This window comes from Mustela lutreola, chromosome 8 (genome assembly GCF_030435805.1).
Source record: "Mustela lutreola isolate mMusLut2 chromosome 8, mMusLut2.pri, whole genome shotgun sequence".
Taxonomy (NCBI): Eukaryota; Metazoa; Chordata; class Mammalia; order Carnivora; family Mustelidae; genus Mustela; species Mustela lutreola.
Genome location: NC_081297.1, coordinates 141,248,531 through 141,274,635, shown reverse-complemented (window position 1 = coordinate 141,274,635; position 26,105 = coordinate 141,248,531). Strand labels below are relative to the sequence as shown.

General features: G+C 59.1%; 2 protein-coding genes across 4 annotated transcripts; one reads left to right on the top strand and one right to left on the bottom strand.

Annotated features, from left to right (window-relative positions):
- Window positions 1-21,840, bottom strand: LOC131839450 (chronophin). 3 transcript variants are annotated; one of them, XM_059186912.1, is made up of 18 exons: window positions 21,700-21,840; window positions 20,469-20,511; window positions 20,122-20,226; window positions 19,029-19,105; window positions 18,601-18,712; window positions 18,435-18,511; window positions 17,826-17,970; window positions 17,242-17,310; window positions 16,990-17,080; window positions 16,488-16,630; window positions 15,223-15,334; window positions 14,770-14,851; window positions 14,599-14,679; window positions 13,826-13,942; window positions 12,835-12,932; window positions 12,106-12,301; window positions 10,969-11,063; window positions 1-1,396 (listed from the first exon to the last, which is right to left on the bottom strand). In XM_059186912.1, the coding sequence occupies exons 1-18, from the start codon at window positions 21,756-21,758 to the stop codon at window positions 1,080-1,082; spliced, it is 2,019 nt and encodes a 672-aa protein (XP_059042895.1). In that variant the 5' UTR covers window positions 21,759-21,840; the 3' UTR covers window positions 1-1,079. The 3 variants fall into 3 exon arrangements, with proteins under 3 accessions (XP_059042895.1, XP_059042894.1, XP_059042893.1); XM_059186910.1 differs by lacking the exon at window positions 1-1,396 and adding an exon at window positions 8,729-9,647; XM_059186911.1 differs by lacking the exons at window positions 10,969-11,063; window positions 12,106-12,301; window positions 12,835-12,932; ... (12 more) ...; window positions 20,469-20,511; window positions 21,700-21,840 and adding an exon at window positions 5,669-6,268.
- Window positions 21,718-24,642, top strand: LOC131839454 (uncharacterized). The gene is made up of 2 exons (XM_059186921.1): window positions 21,718-22,131; window positions 23,694-24,642. The coding sequence occupies exons 1-2, from the start codon at window positions 21,733-21,735 to the stop codon at window positions 23,895-23,897; spliced, it is 603 nt and encodes a 200-aa protein (XP_059042904.1). The 5' UTR covers window positions 21,718-21,732; the 3' UTR covers window positions 23,898-24,642.
- Window positions 24,643-26,105: the final 1,463 nt, after the last annotated feature.

Here is a 26,105-nt window from a genome sequence, read left to right as displayed (position 1 = left end):
GACATTCCGCTCGCACTTTATTAAGTACGGGAGGACGAGTTACAACGGGTGGAAGCAGTGGGAAGGCCCAGCCCCCACTCCCACCATCACTGGCACACGATAATAAACAAACAAATAAATAAATAAATAGGGGGGTGGGCATTAGGGGCAGGTGGCACAGCAAACACGGACGGCACAGGGAGGGACACAGAAGCCCCGCCCTCTGGAGCCATGGCCACCGTCTACGCTGGACCGGTACCATCATCAGGGAAGGGCGGGGCGCTCCATTACAGACCCCCGCAGAGCCACTGTGTGGACCCCATGATCACCGCCTTTGCGGAGGGGTGTCTTCAGCCCTTGGACCCTTACAGACGGAAATCTGGACCCATAGCTGGTCCAGTGAGATCCGGATTGTCAAGGGACCACGATGTCTCCGTTTCTGAATGGTTCTCTTCAGGATCTAAGAGACCAACAGGTCATTATTACCTGGTGTTCTGCTTGGTCCAACTCAGGACCAGGGACATTAAAGGCGCATTGTCACTTAGCCTTCTGACGGGTTTCAAAGAGTCATTGTCACTTGGGTTCCCAATGAAACCCTTCAGGACAGACCCATCGATGGGTCACTCTCACTTAGCCTTCTGATTGGTCCATTCAGGGAGCAGGTTGGTTACCTAGGCCTCTGATTGGTCAACAGGAACCCAAGGCCGCTGGAGGGGCAGGTACAGCTCTAGAGGCAAACCCCGCCCCCCTCACCCCAGTCTGGGAGGGCATAGGGGGTTAAGTGCTCAGGGTTGGGGGAAATCTTCAGTGAGCATCAAGGCCCAGATTTCCAAGGGGGGAGGTCACAAGGGAGGAAATAAGGCCACCTGGCTGGGTCAGGCCAGTGCGAACTGGTGGATGATGGGGCAGACAGCTTCTGGAACAGCAGAGTGCCCACCCACCACGGGGAGGGGATGCGAGGGCCCTAACTCCTTCCCTGGGTCCCCACCCCACCAGGCTGCAGTAAACGGGGCCCGGGAGCCGGCAGCTCTTGGCCTCTTGCCTCCATCTACAGGATCAGGGTCGGGGAGGGATGGGGCTGCAGTGCCGGTCACATGGGCTCAGTCCTCCAACCCCTCCATCAAGTCCGCGATGCTCTCCACATAGTAATGGGGCACGAGATCGTGCTGGCCGGATGCCAGGTAGGCCTGGGCCTCCTCTAGGCGGGAGACGCCTGTGAGCGTGAGCAGAGTGGTCATGCCACAGCGGTGGCCGAAGAGGATGTCGGTCTCGAGGCGGTCGCCCACCATAAGCGTGCGTGCGGGGTCCACGCTGAAGTGCTCGGTGATACACTCGAACATGTAAGGGCTGGGCTTGCCCACCACCAGGGCCTGGCGGCCCGAGGCCGTCTCCACTGCAGCAGCCAGGCTCCCGGTGCCTGCAGGGAGATGGAGACGTGGTCAGTGCCCAGTGGCAGAGGGGAGGGGGGGGCGTGGGGGAGGGGCAGTCAGGCTCAGACGCTGGACTTCCAGGGAGGTCGCTTGGCATGGGGGGTTAGAGGAGGCACCGAAATGAGTTAAAAGTCTTCCAAGGCTTAGCATAGCGCTAAGTATAGGTACAGACCCTGCAACCAACTGCCTGAGTTCAGACCTCATCATCTCCACCCTTCTTGGGCCAGCCATTGTGCCTCTCCGTGCCTCAGTTTCCCCATTTCTAATATGGCCCTGCAGGGGCTGAATGAGCCATATGGTATGTAACTGGGCTTGGCTCAGTCAGTCCTTGCTTGGAACAGGGGGATCCAAGTCAGGCCTACATTCAAAGAGGAGCTGTGGGCATTGAAGGGGCAAGTGCGTGGGAAACAGGAGCTGTGGTTGCTGCTGCGAGAATGGGGGCTCCTGGCTGCAGAGACGGGCACAGCCCTTTTAGAACGTGGCAGGGCACAGGAATGCTCATCCCCTGGCCCCAGTCAGCCTCGGTGGCCGGGAAAGTGATCACAGGGAGAGAATTCAAGCTGGAGACAAAAAGCGACATGCTTGAGGATGTCCGTGGCCCCAGTAGCTATAATAAGCAAAACTGTGAACACGCCCAAGTGTTTAACAATAGGAAGACTGTTTAGAAAAGGACAGTCCTGACTCTCAGCCCAGGACCATGCGGCCCCCTGCACAATAAGTCCACTGTGTCCGTCCCACAGGCCCGTCCTTGTGCTGCAAGTTTCAGCCTTCACATTAATGTCCCTGAACCAATGATGATGAGGATCGCAATTTACTGAGCACATTCTAACGCGCCAGGGGCTGTGCTGGCTGCTCACGGAAGCCCATTATACAGATGGGAAAGCTGACCGCTCATTGCCATTAAGTAACTTATCCAGGGTTGCACAGCCTCATAATGGGAGACAGGGTACGTGCTCAGATGCGTCCGACCCAGTCATGTGCTGGGACAGTTTGTCCTGGCTTGGGAGCGCCGAATGTTTCATTTTCAGGGATTTCATGAGCTCGCTGTGAAAGCCACTATGAAAAGTCAACTTATATAAACTGATGGTCTAATTATGTTTAAAATAAAGAGAATAAAGTCTCAAAGCTCATTACTTCCTAAGTATTTTGCCATTATCTATGCTCTGGAGATTCTTTACATCTATAATGATGGAAATACTATATAATGCTGTGCAGAGATCTTCCCAACTCCACATTCAGTGACTTAATGTTGCAGACTTGAACCTGGCTATCACCACAGAGATTGGGAAATGGTATAGATCAAGTCCCCCCCCCCCCCCCAGTTATCAAACGTTCATCGGTACAACACGGGGCAGACCCCCCGAACGCTCTGGGTCTTGTCTCCCTTCACAGGGGAGGACATTCGTGGCATTAAGTCAAAGTTACAGAACAGAAGAGTGGGCACAAATAGCAAGAATCCTCTGCCCGCCCAGCCCCCACACGAGGAGGGGGAAATTCCCCAGTGTCACGAGATCAGGACATGACCTGACTCAGGTCACGAGCTGGCCCAGGGCAACTCTGCTCGGAGGTTCTGCCTGACATCTGACCTAGAGCTTGCTTGTTTGTTTTCTCGGGTAAGTGGGTAGGGAAGAAAAGCCTTTTGCCCTGTTGGTTAGAAATTCCTTCCAGGATGGGTAGGGCTCAAGTGAGTCACCCCAAAGTGTTTTTCTCACCTCCAGAATGGTCTCAGCTGCATCAGCAATGCCCTCTCCCACCACCATGGAGCTGATCACCCTGGGCGCCCCCCATGTCCCACTTTATCTGCTCAGCTAATATTTACTGAGGCCCAACTACCCTCCAGGCACTCTGCTAGGCACTGGGCATAGAGCAGCGCAAGGGACACGGTGTATACCCTAGGGGAGTGAGCGTCCTAGCAGAAGCATCTAAGAACATAGCTCTGTCCTCAGACCACCATTATGCTACTTCACTGAACATGCTGTAATGTGGGGCGCCTGCGTGGCTCACTTGTGTCTGACTCTTGGTTTCAGCTCGGGTCATGATCTCAGGGTTGTGAGGTCAAGCCCCATGTCCAGCTCTGTGCTCAACCGAGAGTCTGGTCTCCCTTTCCCCCTGCTTCTGCCCCTCCCCCTCTGCCCCATTCCCTGCTCTTATGCTCTCTAAAATAAAATCTTTTTTTTTTTTTTTTTAAGATTTTCTTTATATATTTGATACAGAGAAATTACAAGTAGGCAGAGAGGCAGACAGGGGGGTCGGGGGAAGCAGGCTCCCTGCTGAGCAGAGAGCCTGATGCAGGGCTCGATCCCAGGACCCTGACTGAGATCATGACCCAAGCCGAAGGCAGAGACTTCACCGAGCCCCCCAAGCGCCCTTAAAATATAATCTTTAAACAACAACAACAACATCCTGTAATCCAAGGCTGACACGTTTTGGTGGTGACATCTTTCTAAGACAGCAGGCACTTCTATTTGCCAGTTCAAGTGGCTGCCATGCAGCAAGAGGGTAAACACACAATTTAGGAGACCCACAGGGGATGGGGATGGAGGCACTGGGGTGACAGACTTGCATTCTTTCAGATTTTATACATATTGGGGCCTTTATTAATATTTTTATACCACTGTTTCAAAGCCACATAACTCAGCTATGTACAAACAGGACATCCGTGTTATAGCCAAGCTTCTACCACCCCCTCTAGGTCGTGGGAGAGATCAACTGGGCCTGTGCGACACAGCAGGTGGGGACCGAGATGAAAGGGGCGGAGCCATATGGGCAGGGCCTGGCTGGTCTGCAGCTCCTCCAACCCACCTTTCCTGAGTCGGGGGCCTCTTAACCCACAGTCTTAACCTGAACTTTGAAGCCTTCAGGGAGTAACTCGCTTTGCACAGCATGGCCCAGGACAGGCAGCAGCTGCGACAGCAGAAAGCCCTGACCAGAGCCCTCAGCTTGGATTTTTGGGGAGACCGGAATATGCAGCAAGTAGGTCTGCAACAAAGCGAGGACAGAACTAGCCTAGAATTATAGATTCTGGGCCTGGAATCAGTTCTGCCATGGCCCACGCCCGGCTCCACATTTCATCCCCGACTGCCCTGCCCTGGAGGATGCCTCCTCCAGGAACCTTTCCCAGATCCGCCTGACTCTAGGCCCTCCTTGCCACCCCATCACAATACCATGTCTATTCCTCTGTCAATGCCAGACCCACTCCCCCAGGATTTGGTATCAGTGACAGTCTAAATCAGTGGCCAGCAAGCAGGGCGTGATGGAAATCGTCCCCACCCTCAGCCTACTGGCTGGGGCACTGACTTGTCCACACACACTTACCCCTGGCAGTTAGCTGCTGCTACCATCTGTTCTTGACTAACTCAAACCCTCCAAAATGTGGGAGCCTCCACCTGCTCTTGCCTCCTCTGAAGGCCTGAATACCCAGATGACAGCAGTAAAGGGTGCCTTGGATGGGGGTGGGGTGGCCACAAGAGCCAAGTTCAGGTCCTCCTGTTTTGGGGCAGCTCAATTCCCCTCTCTTGGCCTCAGTTTCTTTAACCGAGAAATGGGACACTTCCGGAGTAATTTGGAACTAAGAACAAACCGCAAGGTACTTCACAAAACTCTGTAATACTAGGAGAGGGGTCTGGGTACAACCCACACCTACTATGTGCCTGGCAGTCACCCTGATCACTCTTCTCTGGGAGGAAACTGGCATGGAGAGCCTTCCCATTTTACACCCAGGACAGCGATGCTCCGAGGTTATGTAACTTCAGATTACTGAGCCCTGGAGCTCGAACTGGAACTCAGGTCAAACTCCATCCACCTCCCTATGCTCATCACACACCCCCCTACAATCAGCGGCTGCCAGTGGTGTTCCAACAGCTCAACGGGGCGGGGGGACACAGTCCTTTCAGGCTGTTTCCAACACTCCGGCCTCAACCCCTGACTGGTGAGGGGGACAAAATGACAGGGGTCCCTGAGACAGGTTCAGGAAGGCAAGGGCTGGGTATCCGCCTGCAACCCCCTGAACCACAACAGGCCTCAGTTTTCTCAGCTGCCGTATAGGGGCCCTTCTGCTGCCCCTCCAGTGGTGGCAGTTTGAAGAATTAACAGACGTGGCCATGACAAAGCTCGCCCGGGCTCTTGCAGGGTGGGACCGGCCCTCACGTCTCTCCAGGTCCCCACCTGTCACCTGTAGACACCCCCTCCCCGCCCCTCTCCCCAGGCGTGGAAGGGAGAGCGCAGGTCGCCACCCCACCTCGGTTTCCCCGCCAGCTCACCGGGGGTTCGGCTGCCATCGCTGAGCGGGTGCCACGGGTCGCGGTCGGTGGCCACGAGGAGGCAGTCGGGATCACGCAGGTGCGCACACGCCTCGCTCAGCTTGGCGAAGGTGAAGTGCTCGTCGTAGCCCACGAGCACGGCGCGCACGCGCGGGGCCTCGCCCGGGTCCTTGCCGGGGTCCCCCGCGAGGCGCAGCCCCGCGGCTCGCAGCTCAGCGCGGAGCCCCTCGCCGCCCAGCACGAACACGGCGCCCGGCGCGCCCGGCGGCCCGAGCAGGCGCTGGCGCAGCAAGCGCGCGGCGCACAGCGCGGAGCTGAACACCTGCTCGGCGCGCAGCCCCCCGAAGCCGAGGCGCGCGAAGCGGAGGGCCAGCTCGGGCCGCGCGCGCCGGCTGTTGTTGCTCACGAACAGCGCCGCCTTGCCGGCCCGCGCCAGCCGCTCCAGCAGCTCCGGGGCGCCCGGCACGGCGCGCTCGCCGTTCCACAGCACCCCGTCGCAGTCGAACAGGACCCCCTGCGTCCGGCCCAGCACGTCGCGCAGGGCCGCGCCGCGCAGCCGCTCGCAGCGCGCCATGCAGCCGGCTGGCCGCCCGCACGCCCGCGCCGCGCCGCGCCGCTCTCCCTCCGCGGGCACGGAGCGCCGGCCCGCAGCCCGCCCCGTGCCCCGCAGCGGCCAATCGGCGCGCCGGAAGGGCCGGGGGGCGGAGTTACGGCCTGGCCCGTGGGCCAATGGGGGCAAGTACCTCGGAGAGGAGCGCGGCCTCGACCTAACGGGACCTGGAATAAAGGGTAAATCTCGGCCGCCGCCGAGGGGAGGGGACCAATGAAGACCTAGCCCTCGCCTCGTCCCCAAACTCGGCTAGGCCAGTCGCCGCCGAGTTTCGACCCCGACTGGCCAATTACAGGACGGACTAACGTTCCTCTTGGCCAATAAAGAGTTACGAATAGAAAATCTGGAGCGATTAGCCGCCCTTGCGTTCCCCAGCCAATCAGAAGCTTCAGAGAGCTGGTTGCTAGGGAGGAAGCAGAGATGCTAAGGGAGCTGTTGCCTTTGGGTCAAATCTCGTTGCCCTCTGAACCCTGGACGTTCCAGTTCTGAGCAAAGTCCAGAGAAGCGTGTTGGTATGACGATAGGAAAGAGGCACGTAGTGTCTTCTCAAACTCCAGGGTCCTTGGCCTAGACCAGTCGTTCTCTGCGCTGGCTGGTAGAGTCCCCCTGGGGAACTTGTATTTTCAGATATAATTTACATACAAGTAGGATGCGCAGATCTTAAATGCACGGCTGGATGACTTTGACAAATGCGTTTTAAAAATACCAAAGCGTGGGGACGCCTCGGTGGTTCAATTGGTTAAGCTTCGGCCTTCAGCTCGGGTCATGATTCCAGGGTTCTGGAATTGAGTCCTGCATCAGGCTCCCTGCTGAGCAGGGAGCCCGCTTCTCCCTTTGCCTGGTGTTCCCCCTGCTTGTGTGCGCTCTCTCTCTCTCTGACAAGTAAATAAACAAAATATATTTTTAAAAAGATTTTATTTATTTATTTGACAGAGAGCGATCACAAGTAGACAGAGAGGCAGGCAGAGAGAGAGAGAGAGGGAAGCAGGCTCCCCGCTGAGCAGAGAGCCCGATGCGGGGCTTGATCCCAGGACCCTGAGATCATGACCTGAGCCGAAAGCAGCGGCTTAACCCACTGAGCCACCCAGGCGCCCCTAAACAAAATATTTTTTTAAAAAACACTAAAGCGTAGCTGCACCCCAGAGATTCTGATTTGTTTTGGGTGGGGCCGAGATATTTTGGGCTTTTTTAAAAACACCCCAGGCCAGGGTGGAGAGGCACTAGGTCACCAAGCTGCTAGAGGCAGCCTGTCACTCAGCACCCTGGGGATGGGAGGGAATGGAGGGGGACAGAAGACCCAGTTGCCCAGGACAGTGATTGGGGTGACTTGGTTGCCTTGGTCCCCATCTGGGGAGGCTTGTGTCACAATTCCAAGTTGTCAGCCAACCTCTGAGAAGGCGCTGAAAACCTGGCCTCCAGGAGCAATCAGAGCTCCAAAGACCTGCAAAAAGCCATCCTGTCCCCCCTCTCTGAGGCTCAGATAATTCCTGCTCCCCCATGCCCTGGCCTTTTGCTCCTGTCTCAGGTGCTTTCCTTAGCTTGGATTGTTCTTTCTTCTTCCCTGACTTTTTCACCTGGACAACTCCTAAAAGACTTTTTTTTTTCTTTTCCTTAAAGTTTTTACTTATTTGACAGAGAGAAAGCAAGAGAGGGAACCCAAGGAGGGAGAGGAGAGGGAGAAGCAGGCTTCCCGCCGAGCAGGGAGCCTGATGATGCGGGACTCGATCCCAGAACCCTGAGATCACGACCTGAGCTGACGGCAGACGCTTAACAGCTGAGCCCCCCAGGTGCCCCTAAAAGACTCTTTGAACCACCTCTTCCATGAAGCCTTCCTGTGCCCTCCACACACAGTCTGGGTTAGCCGGTGGGCCCCTAACTGGCTTGACGTGGGCTCCCAGTGCCATCATACTTAATTCTGACTGTCAGCTCTCCTGCATGTCTGTTCCCAGGAGCTCCTTGGGCATAGGGCTGAGCTGGGGGCCTGGCCCAGGTTCCCACACCGAGCAGCCACCGTGGTCTGCACACAGATCCAGCTCTACTACTTGAGGGAGCCCTACCTGTCCCCACTCTGGGAACAGCAGAAGTTGGGGGCACCGACATCCACAGCGGCCAGCGTTTACAGGGCACTTGTGTGTGCAATGTTGGTGCTCGGGCCTTTACGGGAATGTCTCGTGTAATCCTCAAGACACTTCTGGGGTAGAGACTGCTGTCCTGTTTCCCGGAGCACCAAGAAGTGAATTGCTCGGGCTGTGAGGGATGGACCCAGGCTCTGGAATCAGGGAGACACGGGTCCTGATTCCAAGTCCGTGCCTCATCTACTGTGTGCCTGGCAGGTCGCTTTCTGAGCCTCAGTCTCTACTCAACCAGTCAAAGGTGATGGGATTCACTTGCCCGGGAGAGGGTTCTATGGAAAAACCACGCACAGAAAAGCACAGGGAAAGAGCACAGAGTAAGCGCTGAAAACGCTGGCCCTTTTTATTTCAGACAAGAAAGATGGAAGACAGCAAAGAAGAGGGAATATCTTCCCTTTCACGCAAGTGGTTTCTTTATTTTGAGGGCAGAAAGGAAAAAACCGACGATCATGGGGGCAGCTGCTCCAGTTTTGTCCAAAATAATTTATTTGCCAGCCTTAAAAACAATACGTTGGCAAGAGAAAAATAACAGTCCTGTTATCTGGAACAGGCAAGCCCCTCCTTCCTTCTGGCGGCTCCCCGGGGACCCTGCCAGAGAGCTGGGAGTCGGGTGAGAGCCCCCCCGCCAAGCCTAGGGCAGCTACAGAGAAAAGGGTCTGGAAGTGGAGGACTGTCCTGAGTCCTCCTTGCCATGGGGGCCGACCCAGCGGGCACCGAGGCACTTGTATGCAAAGGCTGAAGGCCCCCAGCCCGGGAAAGGGCGAGGGCCGTGTCCTGGGGGGACAGGTGGGAGGGAGGAAATGCTGAGGGGCTGTTGGCGAGGGGCAGCAGGCTCAGTCGGTCTCCGAGGCGAGGCTCCTGGGCCGGGGTTGAGGGGGGATAGCGGGGGGAGTAGAGGCCCTGCCTACAGCCTCAGGGGCCCCTCCATCCTCTGGGGCCACCCCCAGGTCCACCTGCACATTTGCACCGGGGCTGGGGGAGGCCGGCCCAGGGGAGGCTGGGCTGGGGGAGGCTGGTGAACGCCGGCTCTGGCGCCGGGCGGGCTGGGGAGGATTGGGGGGCAATGGGGGTGGCACTGTGGGGGCCCGGAGGTTGCCGCCCACCAGACGGCGGGGCAGAGCCTGGGGGGTCACAGGGCTGCTCGAGCCAGGGGACGCGAGTGGAGCTGGAGGGGAGGAGCGTGTGCTGGAGACCTGGGGGGGCGGCATGGTGGGCCGGGCCGGCGCTGGGCGCTTGGCTGTGGAGGAAGGATGGGGTGGGGAGATGATTAGGCATCCACCTCAGGACCTTTGTATCTGCCATTCCTTCTGCCAGGAACTCTATTCCATGGTTGACTCCTCCTCACTTAGGCCTCCCTCCATGGGTCTCACCCTCGCTAGAGTTCCCCTTCGCCCGTCCCACTCTAGGTACTGTCATAGTTTCCTGTTGTACATTCTTCATAGGACTCGCTGCCCTCCGAAGGGAGCATGTCCGCTTTAATTTTGCTTGGCTCCCTGAGGAGCAGGTAAACGGGAAGAGGTCGTCCTGTGTGGGGTCACCCAGCCCAGTGTTGGGGGCACAGAGTGGATATCCATACGTCTTTGTTGAACAAAGAAGTGCTGGCAGTCCCCCCTGACTCTGGGGTCTCGCTCGCCTCTTGGGAGCCCACCAGAAGGCCTCCAGCCCAGTTTTCAGAGATCCCACTGCACGGTTCCAACCTCATGAGATGGCTGAGGCCAGGAGGCCCGGACTCTGGTTCCAGCCTCACCTCCTCCCACTCCCACTGTGGGTTTGGGGCAGATCATGCCCCCCGGGTCTTCAGTTTCCTCATCGGTGAGATGGGAAGCAAGCCTGGACTTCCCAGGGCTGGCATGAGAACCTTCGGGCCCCTGAAGTGCAGTGCCCCAGTGCACACGTATCCCTAGACACCCCATCCTGCAGGACAGTCCCTCTGTGACCTGTCAACTCCTGCTGGTCCAGAGGCCCTGACGGCTGCTCCTGGCTCTACACTGTACCCCCAGGTAGAAAACTCCAGGGCCTCATGGGCTGGTTGGGCCCTCCCAAGGGTCCTGGTCCCTGGCAGTGACTCCCCATCGGAACCCTGGGCCTTGGCGTTAGGCCAAGTCAACAGGTGTGGGCACCACAGGGATGCAGAGGAACTCCAGAATTCTTCTCACCACCACTGCCTCCCCCCACTTCGTTGCCCTTGGAAGCCTCCACCCCATGTTCCCTCGTATTGGCTCCACTCTCTGGACTTCTTGACAGACTGGACCCCTCAGCCGCCCACCCCGAGATGGCTAAGCTTCACGGAGCGAGAGCTGTGTGCCGGGTAGGGTTAGGCAGCAGCGTTTAACAAACAGCCCTACAAGGCAGGTGTGGGTCTTGTTCCATGACGCAGGGGAGGAGGGGCAGGCCTGTGAAGTCACCTGCCCAGGGTCACAGAGCTGGAATCTGAACCCAGAGTGCCAGGCAGCAAACCTGAGCTCTTGGCTGCCTGGACTCCTGGCCTCGCCAGCTGTCTGAAAACACAGCCCCGCTCCCTGCCCGCCTTTCCCCTCGCCCTCCCCAAGCCAACTTACTCTTCCGAACCATGTCCTCCGTTGGAGTGGCTGCCTCTGAGGGACTCCTACTGACCTTGGGGGAGGCTGGTCTGGGGGGCACCTCAGACTCTGCCCTAGGAAGGAAGAACAGGGTCAGGGTCAGGGTCAGGCCTGGCCACCTCCCAGGAGGTCTCCTGGAATCGTGGGGAGACTCCCAGCCAACAGGCTGAGTTTGGGTTCTCCCAAGACTTGTCCCCCACCACCTTGTGGCTGGGCCTGGGATCTGTCCCCAGGCTGCCCCCCTCTCCCCCAGAGGATGCTTCTGGCTTTGGCCAGGGTTTGCATCTAGGGAAGCCCTGGTTTCTGTGTGACACTGTGACAGGGTCCTTGGATTCCCGTGGGCCAGGAAGGTGGGTGGAGCGCAGGGCCTGTATGGGCTTTTAAGCCCCATCTGAATGAACATCACTGGATGCTTTAGCCACTAGAAGTCAGAGAGCGGCTGAGAAGCGGAAGGGGAGGCCACGGCTCATTCCTGGCTCCCTCCAGTTCTCTGCTCACTGGCTCCTCTTAGGGATCCTGTGTTAAAGCAGCCGCCCAGTCCAGCTCCCCAACCTGCTCCCCTCTCCTATGAGGGCACGAGTCACTGCCCGGCATGACAGCATCCATCTGTCGGTGGGCTTGGTGACTCTCTCTCCCCTGCCCCGGGAAAGCAAGTGCTAAGGGCCACCTTTGTCTGCCTTGCTCATCTAGGGAAGGTCTCCGTTTGGGCCCCCACTGTGCGATAACAAGCCATGCCTGCTTGGCACAGAGCCAGGGTACTTCCAGGGGACCATGCAGCCCTTCCAGATCGAAAGGCTCAAAGAGAAGACTGGAAGGTATTTATAAGTTCCAGCTAACCAGCACCCTTGTTCCCTAAATCCCCAGGACCCCAAACAGTGCCCAGCACACAGTAGGTGCTCAGTAAAGAGCCATATGATGAACAAGGGAACACATCAGAGGCGGGGAGGAATATCGCTCCCGAGTCTCCATCCCACCCCCTCCAATTGGGGAAACCTGGTATTTGGGATTAAAACACAATAATTACATTTCCTAAGGTATTGTTGGAAGCCCTGAGATGATGCCTCAGGCTGATGTCTTCGGGCAAAGACGGGGTCATTCCTATTTGTCAGTCCTTACCTTTCCTTGGTAGCCACTGAGACTGGGGCTGGGGCCGAGGCCGGAGCTGGGGCAGGAGCAGGGGCAGGGGCCGGGGGCGGAGCAGGGCCTGGGGTGGCCACAGCAATCGTTGGAAGCTCCTCAGCCTCTGGCCTGTGGCTGACTTTGTCCTGGGAATCAGGGGCTGAGAACAGGCCTGACACGTTGAAGTTGATGTCTGCGGACAGAAGGAAGCCATGTCTTAAATTCCAGGACCTCAGCCAGTGTCAGGCCCTCCCTTCCCTTTCCCCTGACACTCCGTGGCCCACGTTTCACCTTCCCGCTCCCACACGAGCCTCACAATAATCCCGCAAGGTAGGCAGGATCATGCCCATTTTACAGATGAGACACTGAGGCTCGGAACAGAGAAGCAATTTGCTCCAGGTCTCGTAGTGAGTTCATGGAGCTGCCAGGGACTGAGCTGAGTCTGGAGGGCACCGAGCTGGGCAGAGGAGGGCGCAGAGGGACACGTTCACAAAGGCAGGCACTTCAGGGCGCCTGGGTGGCTCCGTGGGCGAAGTGTTGCCTTTGGCTGAGGCCATGATCCCAGGGTCCTGGGACTGGAGCCCTGTATCTGGCTCCCTGCTCAGCAGGGAAGGTCTACTTCACCCTCTCCCTCTGCCCCTCTGCCCCAGCTCTGCTTTCTCAAGCTCTCTCTCTTTCAAATAAACAAAGTCTTAAAACAAAACCAAACAAAGGCAGGAGCTTTACCTCCAGGGAAGAGGGTGTCCGCCTTTTGTATCAGAGCCTCCACCACGCCCACCACCTGGATGGAGGACACGGAGGCCGCATCTAGCTGGGCCTGGTCCCTGGAGCAAAAGGGAACAAAAGCGAGCGGTCCATTTCGTAAGTAAAGTCTTCATGAGCCCAATTCTCTTTCTGGCCCAATGAGATCAAGTGCCTGTTCTCACCAAGCTCGCAGACGGGCACCTGGGTGGCTCAGGGGTGAAGCATCTGCCTTCAACTCAGGTCATGCTCCCTGCTCAGCGGGGAGTCTGCTTCTCCCTCTCCCTCCGCTGCTCCCTCCCCACCGCTCGTGCTCTGTCTCTCACACACCTTCTCTCTCTCACATAAATAAATCTTCAGAAAAAAAAGAAAACTCGCAGACCACCAGTGGGCGGCCAGTGTGTCGCTCATAGGCCCGTTCCCCCTCCTTCTCCCGTGACAGGCTTCACTAGGCAGGATGGTTCCCTTTCCCTCACAGTTCTGGGATCCAGGGAGCCTCTACCGAGTAACCATCCTCAGCAAATGAATGAAATCTTTCTGCCCTCTGTGGCCAGGTGCATTGAAACGACCCCTCCCATAGCACACACGGCACTTCACAGCTTGGAAACCATTTCTCCATTCATTGTCTAATTCCCAAAGCAAAACCCCTTCAGAGTCGGTATAATTTCTCTCCAATTTACAGATAAAGAAATGGAGAGCCAGAGAGTGATGTCTGAAGGCATTTCTGGAAGGGCGAGGGGGTGGGGCTACAACCAGATCTCCGGGCTCCCTGCACTCCAAGCTCCCCATTATCACTCTCACCCGGGACGCCTCGCTCCAAAACCCTGTGGGGTCCACGTTCCCTTTGGGCCGCTGCTCACGGCAAGCCTTGAGATGGGGAACTCAACCCACTGCAAGGATGGGGAAGCTGAGGCCCAGGGGAGAAGTAAGCAGCAGACGGCTGTGGTCGGCGGGGGGACTGCCCTCTTCCCCTCACCCTTCTTTCTCTGGGGGCCACAGCAGGTTGGGCCCCAGGACGATGGCGATGTTGCTGGGGGTCATCTTATTCACCTCCTGCTCCTCGGCCAGCCGTGCCAGGAACTTCAGCAGGTACCTGGGGAGGCAGAAGGTAGGTACGGTCACGGACAGGGCCACGAACACCCAGTGATGCCCCTGAGGCCCGAGACTTTCTCAGCCTGGGGTTTCCAAAGAGTGGCAAAGGCCCCCCTCAGGATGCCTTTTTTTTCTTTTTAAAGATTTTATTTATTATTTGACGGAGAGAGACACAGCGAGAGAAGGACACAAGCAAGAGGAGTGGGAGAGGGAGAAGCAGGCTCCCTGCTGAGCAAGGAGCCCAATGTGGGACTCAATCCCAGGATCCTGGAATCATAACCTGAGCTGAAGGCTGACGCTTAACTGACTGAGCCACCCATGTGTCCCTAAAATTTTTTAATAGCTAAATGATTTGACCTGCTGAGTGCCACACATGTGTGGGGTGCGAAGCTAAGCTGAGAATCTTCCTCCCTGCCCTGTGAGGTAGGAACTGGTGTGCTCTGTGTTTTCCTGATGAGGGCACGGAGGCCCAGAGAGGTCAGACCACCTGCCCAAGGCCACACAGTAGCAGAGGTGGGAACTTCAAGCCAAGTGGCATGGCTTCAAAGGTTTTAGGAGTGCGTTTAGCTCAGTGTCTAGTAGGAAAAACATGACTAGCCCGTCTTGGCTGTGGTTTCCGAGATATTGCCTAGGATGAGGGGCCAGGCTTGGGCTCACCTGAGGTTGTTGAAGCTCTCCCAGGGCAGGCGGCCGCACACCTGTTGGAGGGCCTCCAGCCGGGCCCCTGACTCCTTCAGGCTGGGGATGGGGAGAGACCTGGTGAGCCAGTCCAGGAACCCACCTCCACAGGCCCACCGTTCCAGCATCCCCATCTGCCTCCCACCTCACCTGGCTGCCTTCAACCAATCATCATAGAGGTCAAAGGTCATCAGGGGCTCTGGCAGCTCCCGCAGATAGGACTTGAGGGCACCTGAAGTGGTGGCAAGAGTTTCAGACACGGTTCCCGAGGCCCCCACCTCCACCCCGGTGCCCGGCACTCGGCATCTGTTAGGAACCAGGCCCTGTTCACACTGATGTGACCAGGTCTGATCATTTCTTTGGGCCCTGGGCCTTTTGGAGAAAATGATGACGTCTGGCAGACTTGTTCCCAGACAGATGTCCACGCATGCAAGGGAGTTCATCACCAAGCCCTCCCCTCCCCCTCCACGGACCCCTGTGTGTCCTGAGGTGTCGATCACCAGGCCTTCAGCCAAACTACCACGGGCGGGAGTGCTCCAGGCAGCTGAGAGGAAGGGATTCGGGGGGGAAAGCCCTCTTCCCGGGGCTCCAGGGAGCAGGCACCTGCCACGGCATGGGGGTCAGAGCAGAACTCCTGCAGGCTGCAGGGGTCCGAGGCCATGGTCTGCTTGAGACGCTTCAGCACTGAGGCTCCCGCGGCCAGACGGAAAAGGCCCTGGGGTACGAGAGGAAATGGACAGGGGGTCACGGACGGGTGGGCAGGGGAGGATGCCCTGGCTCACTTGGGGTGGGCCCCCGGCAGTCACGGGGCACATGTCCCCCCCAGTCTGATGGGCGGTGTGGGGCCCACGGTGTGTATAGCTGCCCTTGCTCTCAAGGTCTAGGATTTGGCCCAAAGTGGGAGATCTGGGAGAAGCTGGTGAAGAGGTGGGGAGACAGGGTGCCTGGGTGGCTCAGTGGGTTAAGCCGCTGCCTTCGGCTCAGGTCATGGTCTCAGGGTCCTGGGATCGAGTCCCACATCGGGCTCTCTGCTCAGCAGGGGGCCTGCTTCCCTTCCTCTCTCTCTCTGCCTGCCTCTCTGCCTACTTGTGATCTCTGTCAAATAAATAAATAAAATCTTTAAAAAAAAAAAAAAAAAAAAGAGGTGGGGAGACAGAGGTCTGGTTAGGAGTGGGAGGGAGAGAAGAGGCCAGGCAGCGCCGTCAAGAAGCCTAAGCTAAGGGGCGCCTGGGTGGCTCAGTTGGTTAAGCAACTGCCTTTGGCTCAGGTCATGATCGTGGAGGCTGGGATCGAGTCCCACATCGGGCTTCCTGCTCGGCAGGGAGTCTGCTTCCCCCACTGACCTCTCTCCTCTCATGCTCTCTCTCTCTCAAATAAATAAAATCTTAAAAAAAAAAAAAAAAGAAGCCTAAGTTGGCCTTCGAGCAGGATCTACCCCCTAAGGGTCTGGGCTCAGGAACGGAGCTGACACACTAGGGACCGCCTGATGCAGGCGGATGGATGCGGCGGCCTGCAGCAGGGGCCGCACGGTGGGGCCCAGGCCTTCCTGACACCCTCCCCTGTGCCGCGGGCACATGTTCCTCGTGGCCTCCGTCTCCCCCTTATAGAAGGCAGCCAGTAAAGGCTTCCTGCAGGGGTTTCTGGGATTACTAAACGGAGAAAAAAACGTAAAGGCCTTAGGGCACAGCGGCTGCCTCACGGGCATCCCCAAGTGGGTGGTAGTGTCAGCCTGGCAGCAGGAGGCCGTGGCCTCACGGGACCTGGGCTCTAACGGTGGGGTCACAGCACCAGCACAGGGCAGCCTGAGGGGGCTGTGGACAGAGGGAGGGCCCCAGGGCTCCGGCCCGACCTGCCCCCGTGGGTCCCACCTCTTCCTTCATGCCGTCAGAAAGCAGCATCATGACACAGGCCTCGATGGGCAGGGCGATGTCCCGGCCCAGATTTTGCAGGTGGGTCTCCAGGGGCACCCCATACACCCCGAGGGGGGTGGCCGTCATCAAGGGGGAGGGGTCTGCAGGGATGAGACAGATCAGCGGCCCAGGGTCCTCCTGGGCCAGGGTACCCCTAGACATCCGCAAAGCCAATGGTACCACCTCCTGCCCAATCACCCACACCACAGATCCTGAAATCATCCAACATCTCTCCCGAACCCCCCCAACTCCACCGATGCCACCCCAGTCCAGGCCACCATTCCCTCCCTCTGCCTCCTAAAGTTCTCCTGACTCCAGTCCTGCCCCTTCACTCCATCCTCTACGTAGCAGACGACCTCTCTATCACAAATCTCATTGGAACTAATCTGCCAGCTTCTTAACAGGCCCGGAGTAGGGCCGGGGTTGGGGGTGTGGGGCCGGGCCCTGCCTCTGTCTGTACCTGCTTGGCTGTGGTTCTCCCTCAGCTCAGCCAGGGCTGTGTCCAGCGAGCTCAAAGACTTGCGATGGTAATCAGCTTGAATCTCCATGAGCTGCGGAGACAGGGGGGCACCCCCAGAGGGAGTGAGGGAAGTTACGCCACCTTGGAGTCCCTAAGAACACACTCCTCCCTCCCACATCTGGAAGGGTGTCCCAGTGGCCCCTGGTGTCCACCCCTGAGTTCCAGTGGCTGGAGCCCCGTCTAGGGACTCACGTGGATGAAGTAGTTGGCATACGTGTCCTCCTTGGTGGCGAAGTGGTAGAGGTCGGCCAAGTACTCGTCCTTGGAGACAGAAAGGGGGGGGCTCGCACCGGTGAGGCTGGGGCCCAGAGGGGAAACTGAGACCCAGAGGGGTGAATGACTTGTCCAAGCTCTCTGTGGAGGGCCCTGGTCACGTCTCTTCTCTCTGGTATAGTCTGCACTTGGGGACGGCCCACAGGAACCCCCTGGAACTCCCAAGGGACGTTGACAGCTTCTAGCCCTCATCTCTGTGCCACACCCTTCGCGAGGTGCTTATGTCCTTGACCATTCGCTCCTTGACTCACTCAGCAAGCCTGCGGGGATGGCGGCCAGGACACCAGGTCCCTGCCTCCCAGGAACCGAGTATGCGGCATAGACAGGAGGCTAAGAGCTCAGAGGCTCACTCCCTGGGATCAAATCCCGGCTCTGCCGCTTGCCAGCTGTGTGGCCCTGGGTGAGGCAGATCACCTCCCGGAGCTTCCCCTCCCTGAAATGGGGACAGGACCCACCCTTGCCGCCCCTCACCCCCATCCTGGGAACCCACAAGCGCCACTCACCTTGCTGGTCTCCACCCTCTTCTTCAGCTCCTCCTCCTCCTCCTTCAGCGTCTCCATCTTGGTGGCCGTGGCAGTATGACCGTAATTGCCAGTGCCGCCGCCCAGGCCCTGACCGCCGCCTGAGTTCTTAGCTGCCTGAGTGAGCCTGGCAACAACGATCCCGAGGTGGGGTGGTCAGTGTCCCCCACACTGCCTGTCCAGAGCCAAGGGTCCCTTCCATATGCCTGACCGCCCAGGATTCTGGGATTTATGGATTAACATCCCAGAGCCCCACTTGCCCTGAGCCTCCTTTTCAGCCTGGGGGGCCATGAGTGCTCGAGGCCGCCCCCTGGTGGCGGGCTTGGTGATCGCAGCCAGCCAGCCCCAGGTGGGCGGGGCCTTCCTGCAGTCCAGGCATCTTGGAGGATCAATTCTGGCTCTCCTAGGCTCTGGGGGGTCACCCTCAGCTAGCATGAGCACGTGCACACACATGTTCACAGAGACTAGGTGTGTACACGAGGGCACACACTGTCGCCAGCGGGCCCTGCCACAGCCTCCAAGTGTGGGTTCTGCGGCTGCCTATGGGGGCTGACCAAGGTGTGGAGCCCACCTAGGGGCTCTGGCTCCCACCTGCTTTTCAGGGTGTTCCAGTCTGACACCAGCTTCTGCAGGCTCTTCTTGTGCTTAAGAATGATTGGCAGCTCTTCCTAGGGGGGAGGCACGGGGAGGGTGGAGGTCAGCGGGCAGAGGAGGCTGGGGAGGGGGTGGGGCTGGGGGGGGTAGTCGGGAGGATCACCTCGCTCAGCTTGCTGAGCGGCTGCAGGACATCCCTCTCCAGAGTCATCTCAAACTCAGCCAGAATGCGGGCCAGCTGGTTCTGAATGGCGCAGCTCATCTCTAAGGCCTTCCTGTGGACACAGCACCCATTGGGCCCAGCTCCTCACACCCACGCAGAAACACTGGGTGGGGCCTCCTCCCTCCCCATCACCCCCTGTCCCTTCTAGCTCTCCTTCATCTGTCAGCTAAGCACCCCCCCTCCCAGGCCTGGCAGCCTTCTCTGACCTGGACACTGACCACCCCCCTATCCCTAGCACAGATGCTAACTGACCCTCAGCCTGGTCATCCTTCCACGGGGGATGCCCTTCCTCGCCTGGACCCCCTCCCAGCCCAGATTTGCCCCCCTTGGCACCTCTGGGTGAGGGCTGGGGCCCGGTCCATGCTCACCCCATGCTGGAATCGGGGTCCAGCTCCTTGAAGCTCTCAGCCATCGTGGTGGACAGAGCCATGAGGGGAAGCTTCTTCTGCAGGAAGGCCAGGGTCTGGCTGTGAGCATGAATGTGCTCACTTGCCGGGTCTCCCTCCACCCCACCTAAGCACACAAAGGGCTCCTTGGGGACAGGGCCCCTGCTGAGACTCTTGGTATGGCCAGGGGAGGAGGGAAGCCAAGAGGGCCACAGTCTTAAGTGGGAGTGGAGAAGGGAGGATGGCCAGGCAGGGCAGAGTGGCATCTCCCTGTGACCATGTCACCCCACCCCATCTTTACCCTCTCCCAGAAACCAATCAACTGGGCCTGAAGAAACCATCGAGTACTCTCGCACAGAGGGGGCAGGCAGCCGGCCCAAGGTCACACAGCTGGACCGAGGACGAATGGAGGCCCTGGGAGCAGTCTGGGGGTGGGGCTCTTCCCCTGCCCCAGGGCATGGGTGGCTCTGCACTTAGTCACTGCTAAACTCAAAACACTCCCATCTAGAGTTAGGAAGAGCCCCAGCTTGAGTCAGAAAGACCAGGGATCAAGCCTCGGTTTTGCCACTAACGCACTGTGTGACCTTAAGACTTTACCTCTCTGTTTCCTCGTCTGTACAAAGTACTAATAAAGGCAGCCTCCTCCTAGGGGTGTCGTCAGCGGGACATGAGGCAATACGCTAACAGAGCTTAGCAACAGACTCGTTGATTAATACCAGTGAGTATTAGTATCAGCTTAAATGCCACTTCCTTCAGGAAGTCCTCAGGCACTGCCTCAGTTCAGAGGGCCTGCTCTGCTCCGCTCTGGGGGCTGACAGGACAGAGAAGTTTGGGAGCTGTCAGAGGCCTGGCCTTGTCTCAGGGGATCCGTGCTGCGGGGGCCAGGGTGGAGAAGGGATGGGGTAAAAACAGAGCCTCGTGAGTGGGGTGCCCGAGGGGTCTTGGGACAGCGCAGGCTTCACCCTCTCGGTGTGCCAGAGGCTCAAACTAGCAGGGAGACCCCAGCCCTGACCTCACTCTCCCACTGGGTAGAGGTGTCCTGTGTGGGCCCCAACTTCCTGGGACCCCCACTCACCACCCGCTTGTCCATGTCCGCCCCGCTCTGGCCCTGCAGACAGGCCTGCAGCCGCTTGTGGACATTGTGGGCTGCTCGCTTGGCCGGCTCCAGCCGCTGTTCCACCTGGGTGGGGGGTGCTCAGAGTTGGTGGCTCGTGGGAGGTTGCTGTCGTCCCCCCCCCCCACACACCCCCGTTCATTCCCAGAGCAGGAACCACCTTTCCCTTCCCTCCTCCTGGAGACCCCATAGCCAACAGCTTGGGGAATGACTCAGCCCGGCCCCCCCCAGGTGGCGTCCTGGCCGGGTCCTCCGCTGACAGCTTGCGCGGGCCTGCCTTGCCACCCGCTGCCAGCCCAGGCTTGTACCTGCTGCAGGTCCTCCCCCAGGAACTCGGCGGTCTCCGGGGTGCTGTGAGGGAGGGAGGAGCTTCTGCTGAGGCTGCCCAGGTTAGGAAACCCCCTGCCTCCCCCTGGCCCCTCAAGAGGGCACCTGGACCCTGGTCGCTTCCAGTGCCCCTCCTCTCCTCGAGGGGCCCGCCCTGGGTGGCCGGCCTGTCTGCCTCATCCCAGTCGGAGCACATTCCATGGGGGCGGGAATAGGATACTCGGCTTTTTCCTCCTCCACCCAGGGCTGTGTCCTGAGAGAGGGCGGATGAAACCCTAAGCGGCGGGCTTGGGAAGCCACCCCAGCCTCTGTTGCGCTGACCCTAGGGAGAGGAGGCCGGGCCGGCCCCAAGAACGGGAAGTGTGAGATCTCAGACTCCTGGGCTGTCAGACACACAGGACTCTGGACTGGAGTAGTGTGCAGGCCCTGGCCCTCTGCCCAGGGACACATGGGGACACTGAGGCCCAGAGCAAGGGGGATTGACCTCCCTGGCTCTAGTCTCCCAAGGCACAGATGCCTATGTGAGCCTGGACACTCGGTCCCCTCCTCGGGGCCCAGAGAATGGGAAACTCCCAATGCAGGGGGAAGAGGAGAGATGATGGGCCCTGGGAGCTCCCCAAACTTCTGGCCTCCACCCCATAGGCTCTGGAGCCCCCCCCCCGGGGGGGGGGGTAGGTGAGAGCAAAGAGGCCCAGGGATGTTTCCACCTGAGGCTGGGAAAAGCAGAAGCAAGATAGAGAAGCTGGAGGCCTCCAGGCTGCGGGGTGGGGGAGAGGCACAAAGCTGGACAAGCAGGCCCCTCCTCCCACCACACCACTCCGGGACCTTGTCTCCTCCCCTCCCCCAAAGTCTAGGGCACTGACCGCTGCCCCTTCCCCCCAGGCAACCAGAGATGGTTAGCTGTCTCCATTGTACAGAGGGGACAAGTAAGGCCAGGGAAGACCGTTCGCTCAAGAGGCTCATGGAGGCCGAGAAGACCCAGCATCCTAGATCCTCCCCGGCAGGCAAAGGAGTGGGAGTGCCCCCTTCCCCAAAGGACCTTGCCCCTCCTGCCCTGGCCGAGGGGTGGGGGTGGCATTCAGAGGCATGGGAATGAGAGTAGACCTCTGGCCAGTTCGAGGTTGGCTGTCCCCGACCTCTCCCACCCCTCCACGTCCCCGAGGATCCGGCGGGGGTGAGCGTGGGGCTGGGAGGGAGCGGGTTGACACTCACCGTCCCAAGCTGCCCGTCTGGGCCAGCTGCCGCATGCGATGCAGCTGCCTCTTCATCATCTTGGGCGCGGGCTGGGGGCCGCGGGGTCACGGGGGGGAAGGGGGCGAGGGCCCGGCAGCCCCCGGCCCAGCCTGCCTGCGCCCGCAGCGCTGCTCTCGCCCCGGATGGGTGGGCGGCGCTCTCCGCTTCCTGGGCCAGCCGCGCTCCGGCGGCCGCTCGCTCCCTCCTCCTCCGCGCGCGACTCCGCCCCCGGCCCCCAGGTCACTCCTCTCTCCAAGTTTGTTTTCTCGTTCGCCCCCGGCTTCCGGGCGCCCCGCAGGCCCCCGGCCGGTCCCCGCGACGGTCGCGCCGGCGGCCGCCTGGCGGTCCACAGGTTGTGTGGCGGCCCCGCCCCCCGGTCCCGCCCCGCCCAACCCGGGTGGCGGGAAGCAGGTAAGCCGGCTCCAGCCACCGCGCGGCCGCACTCCGGGCTCCACCCCTCCCGCCGGCCCGAGGGCCCTGGGTTTCAGTAACTTCTGCACCCCTCTTAAAGGCAAGGAGGGTTCCATGCTTGGGAGCCAGAGGCCAAGGACCGGCCTCTCCAGCCCGTACTGGCCCATCTGGGCTTGCCCAAGGATGCTGCCTTGGACTCCCTCTCCAGAGGACCTCTTGGCCAACTTGAGCTAAAGATTACCCCTCCCTCCTCCCCTGCTGGAGACCGGCTGGGGGACTTTGGCTTCCTGGGGCCACCTTGCTGCTTTGTGCCCTTGGACAAGTCCCTGGAACTCTGGACTTGCTGCCTTTAATGGTCTGATGGGCCGGACAGCTGCCCATCCTGGAGAGTGAACCATGACCCTGCCTATTCCTGTCTCCCTTTAAGGAGGGTGGCCCACCCTCCTTCCCAGCGCCCTGACACCCGGCTCCCTCCCAGCCCCAGCAGTTGCCTCCACCATCTGTAGAGCCTCTCCTTTCAGCGAACTTTGGGAGTCCTTGCCGTTCCTCTTGTAAGGCAGTGATGGAGGCGCTGCTTTCATCCCCCAGACTCAGTAGTAGTTCTTTCTTTGGCCCTCCACCCGAATCACAGTTGGGCATACAGTAGGTGCTCCATATCTGTTCAAACAAGATGAGGGACCACACACAGTAGTCTTTGCTTACTCTGAACCCCCGTACCCTCCAGGCCCCAGGGGTGGGGGGAGAGGGACATCCGTGTGGTCTGCCATGCCCCCCGCCCTTTGCTTTGAGTTTTAACTCAGTTTGAGGATTACTTGAGCACCTACTGTGTGTGGGTGGGCAGACTTCGTACTGCACGAGGGCAGGACCAATGGCCTCAGACAAGGGATCTGGCACACAGTGAGCACTTACGGGATGCTGGCTGCTCTTCGCCACCCCCTGCGCAAGGGACACCCAGCCCAGTGGGAGTCGGGAGGGGCTGAGAAGGGAACCCCCCAGCTGCTGCTGCTGAGTCAGAGCCTCCCAGCTGGGAGGCCACCTGAGCGTGGAGTCCACTGGAGTGAAGGCTCAAGCTTGCATAAGGAGACCCCAGACAAGGTTTCCTAACCCACCTCTTTTTCCCCAACTGGAAGTCCCCTGGAGGGGATTCTAGAAAAAGGGCAGGGCTTGAGGAATGCCTTGATGGAAGGAGCAATCAGAGTCCAGTGTAGACCTGGCTTCTTAAAACGTGGGGCTGGGGTTTGCAAGGCCTGGGTGTTACTCCTGGCCTTTCCGCCTTCCTCACTGGCCAGATCCCAGAACACCAGGGTGGCTTAAGTTTCCCCCATCTCTGCAAAGGGCAGAGCCTACTGTGTACACAATTAGGAAGTTGAAGGCTCCTAAGCCAGCAGCTTGACACCAGGTGCCGCTGCCTTGCTGTCTGGGAAATCCTGGGTTACAGGGTGTCCCCACCCTGTTTCAGCCCTGCCTCCAGCCTGGAACACTGGGTCTGGGCTTGTCCACTTCCCTAGCTGCTGTGAAGGTGCCTGAGGGCATGGTCTGGCTTCTACCTTTATCCCCTCTAGGCTTGCCCAGGCCTAAACCCAAGCACAAGGGTCAGGACACCCGACCTGGAGAAGCAGCGGCTGGAAACCACCAGAAAGGGCCGTCTGATCAGCCCAGTGGAGCTCTGGGCCTCTCACCCAGGATCCGGGCTCCCCTCCAGCCTGACCCAAGAGCTCTTCTCTGACTGGCCTGGGTGGGGCTGCTGTGCCTCTTGGCTTGGGTGAGGGGTATGTTTTAGGTTATATTTAAGCTTGAGCACACTTGGATGCTGAATCATAAAGGGTTGGAAGCCCCAAAGGTTGGATCATAGGCTTCGAAGGATGTTGTAATCAGAGACTTTTGGACTATGAGGTTTTATCGGGAAATGTCAAGATCACAGTTTGAGAGCTGCAGGTGCAGGAAGGGGGCATCAGAGATCACCGGCCAACACCATCTCCGATCAGGAGACCTCTCCACTGGGCGTTGGGAGGGCTCTTTGGCTTGGCTGGCTCTCCTCTGCTTGTGCCGAATCCTGCATGGTCTAGCGACGTGCCAGGGGCACAGGAGCTCAACAGACAGGGCTGACTTGAATGCAAGTGAAGGCATTGCATCAATGGACGCTTATTTCCAGCCCAGAGACAGCTAGAACAGAGCTTGAGTGTGTGTGGAAGAAGCCGGCCAGCTGGGCTCAGCCTCTAGCTAGCTGGGTGACCTTGGGCCGGGGAGTTCACCTGTCTGAGCCTCAGTGTCCTGGGTCGGATGAGAAGAATGAGAACCGGGACCTGACCTGCTCTGTAGACCAGAGTTTCTATGTAAAATACTTAGAACAGGGGTACCTGGGTGGCTCAGTGGGTTAAAGCCTCTGCCTTTGGCTCAGGTCATGGTCCCAGGGTCCTGGGTTCGAGCCCCGCATCGGGCTCTCTTCTCAGCAGGGAGCCTGCTTCCTCCTGCCTATGCCTGCCTCTCTGCCTACTTGTGCTGTTTGTGGAATGAATAAATAAAATCTTAAACAAAAACAAAAACAAGAGTAGAACAGGCTCTGCTTCTTCTTATCCAGCCTGTACTATCTGGCCTGAAAAGAACCTTGCCCCTGGGCCTGCCTAGTTGCCCCCTCCAGGTGTCCTGCTGCCTTCTGGGGACAGTAGGCTGCTTTGTCACCTACTTGAGCACACCCCCTCTGACAGCAAGGTTGGAGTCATTATTACCATTTTTAGGTGAATACACCAAGGCTCAGGGTGCCAGGGCCCTCGCTGGTTAAGGGGTAGGGGCCAAGTTAGAAAGCTGATCTGACAGGCTTCTAAGCTCCTACGTGCTCTCCTGCTGTGTGGGGTGGCGCAGTCTGGAGGCTCCAGAAAGGCTGCCCCCTGCCCTTTCCTTCATCCCCAGGGCTGGGGCCGACCAGGGACAGTCTGGGAAGTGCCCGCAGGTGAAGCTCAAGCAGGACTCGGGCTGGGAGGCCCGGTGGCTGGTGCAGAGGCTGGGGGGTGGGGTGGGTGGGAGCAGGGGTCAGCTGCGCAGCCACAGGACTGAGCAAGAATGTGGCACTGTGGACGCGTCACTGGTTTGTGGTCTAGTCCTCTCGGTGCCCAGCTCTGAGCAGAGGCTGCTGCCCAGGGCAGCCAGTTATGGGGGTGCGATTTCTGGGGCTCTGAGAACTTGCCTGTCTCCTCCTCAAGGCAGAAGGGCTCTCCTAGAAGGAAACCCTGGGTGGGGCGGAGCCAGGACATCCCAGTCCTGACAGCCCTTGAGAGCCCATGCCCTCAAGCCTTAACCCTGGCTCCAAGGGAAGGCAGCCCATGGAGGGCCAAGGAGAGGGGGCTCGGGAGATGGGGGGGGCAACATGCCGCCACAGGGGCACCTGGCGGGACTGCTGGTTGGCCTCAGCCTTAGCATGTGTCCTTGGGCACTTGGCAAGCTCCAAGAGCCTCCATTTCTCATCGCTGCAGGCCTTTGAGGACGGAAGGGGAGGGTTTGAGCAGCAGGCCTGCCACAGGGCTAGGCCGGGCCTTGGTCAGGCTCCAGCTCCTATGGTCTCCGCCTGGCCTGAGACTGGGGGCAGGGGCAGCAGGATGGCGGTGGAGACAGGCTCTCCGGCGGGTGGCGGCCCCTCCGTGGCCAGTGGCGGCCACCAACAGAGGAGCAGTGTGCTGCGGTTGTCAAAAGAGAAACCCAAACGAGCGGCAGCTTCTAGCCACAGGAATAGAAGTGGAAGTGTGACTTTGGGGTCCGGGAAGTCCCACTGCCCCTAGCGTGGGGGTTGGGGGTCACCCTTTGAGAGACAAGAGAATGCGTCTTCCCTGTTCTGAGTTCCAGCCTGAGGGCTCCAGAGGCTCTGGGTCTCCTGTGTGCTGCTCGGTGCCCCCGACCGTGGGCCAAGCTGACACGTGTTATTTGGTTAGGACTCCTCCACAAGTGGAGCCTGAGGACCATCACCCATCATCAGACCCCAGCCC

What these genes read in the sequence shown, in the direction of transcription:
- LOC131839454 (XM_059186921.1), top strand. Translation starts at nt 21,733, where the DNA reads ATGCGATGCAGCTGCCTCTTCATCATCTTGGGCGCGGGCTGGGGGCCG. An exon ending in ACCCGGGTGGCGGGAAGCAG is followed by an intron (nt 22,132 to 23,693) that starts GTAAGCCGGCTC and finishes TATCCCCTCTAG; the next exon opens with GCTTGCCCAGGCCTAAACCC.
- LOC131839450 (XM_059186910.1), bottom strand. Translation starts at nt 21,758, where the DNA reads ATGATGAAGAGGCAGCTGCATCGCATGCGGCAGCTGGCCCAGACGGGC. An exon ending in CTGACGGCATGAAGGAAGAG is followed by an intron (nt 15,335 to 16,487) that starts GTGGGACCCACG and finishes CTCGTACCCCAG; the next exon opens with GGCCTTTTCCGTCTGGCCGC. An exon ending in GAGAGCTTCAACAACCTCAG is followed by an intron (nt 13,943 to 14,598) that starts GTGAGCCCAAGC and finishes CTGCCTCCCCAG; the next exon opens with GTACCTGCTGAAGTTCCTGG.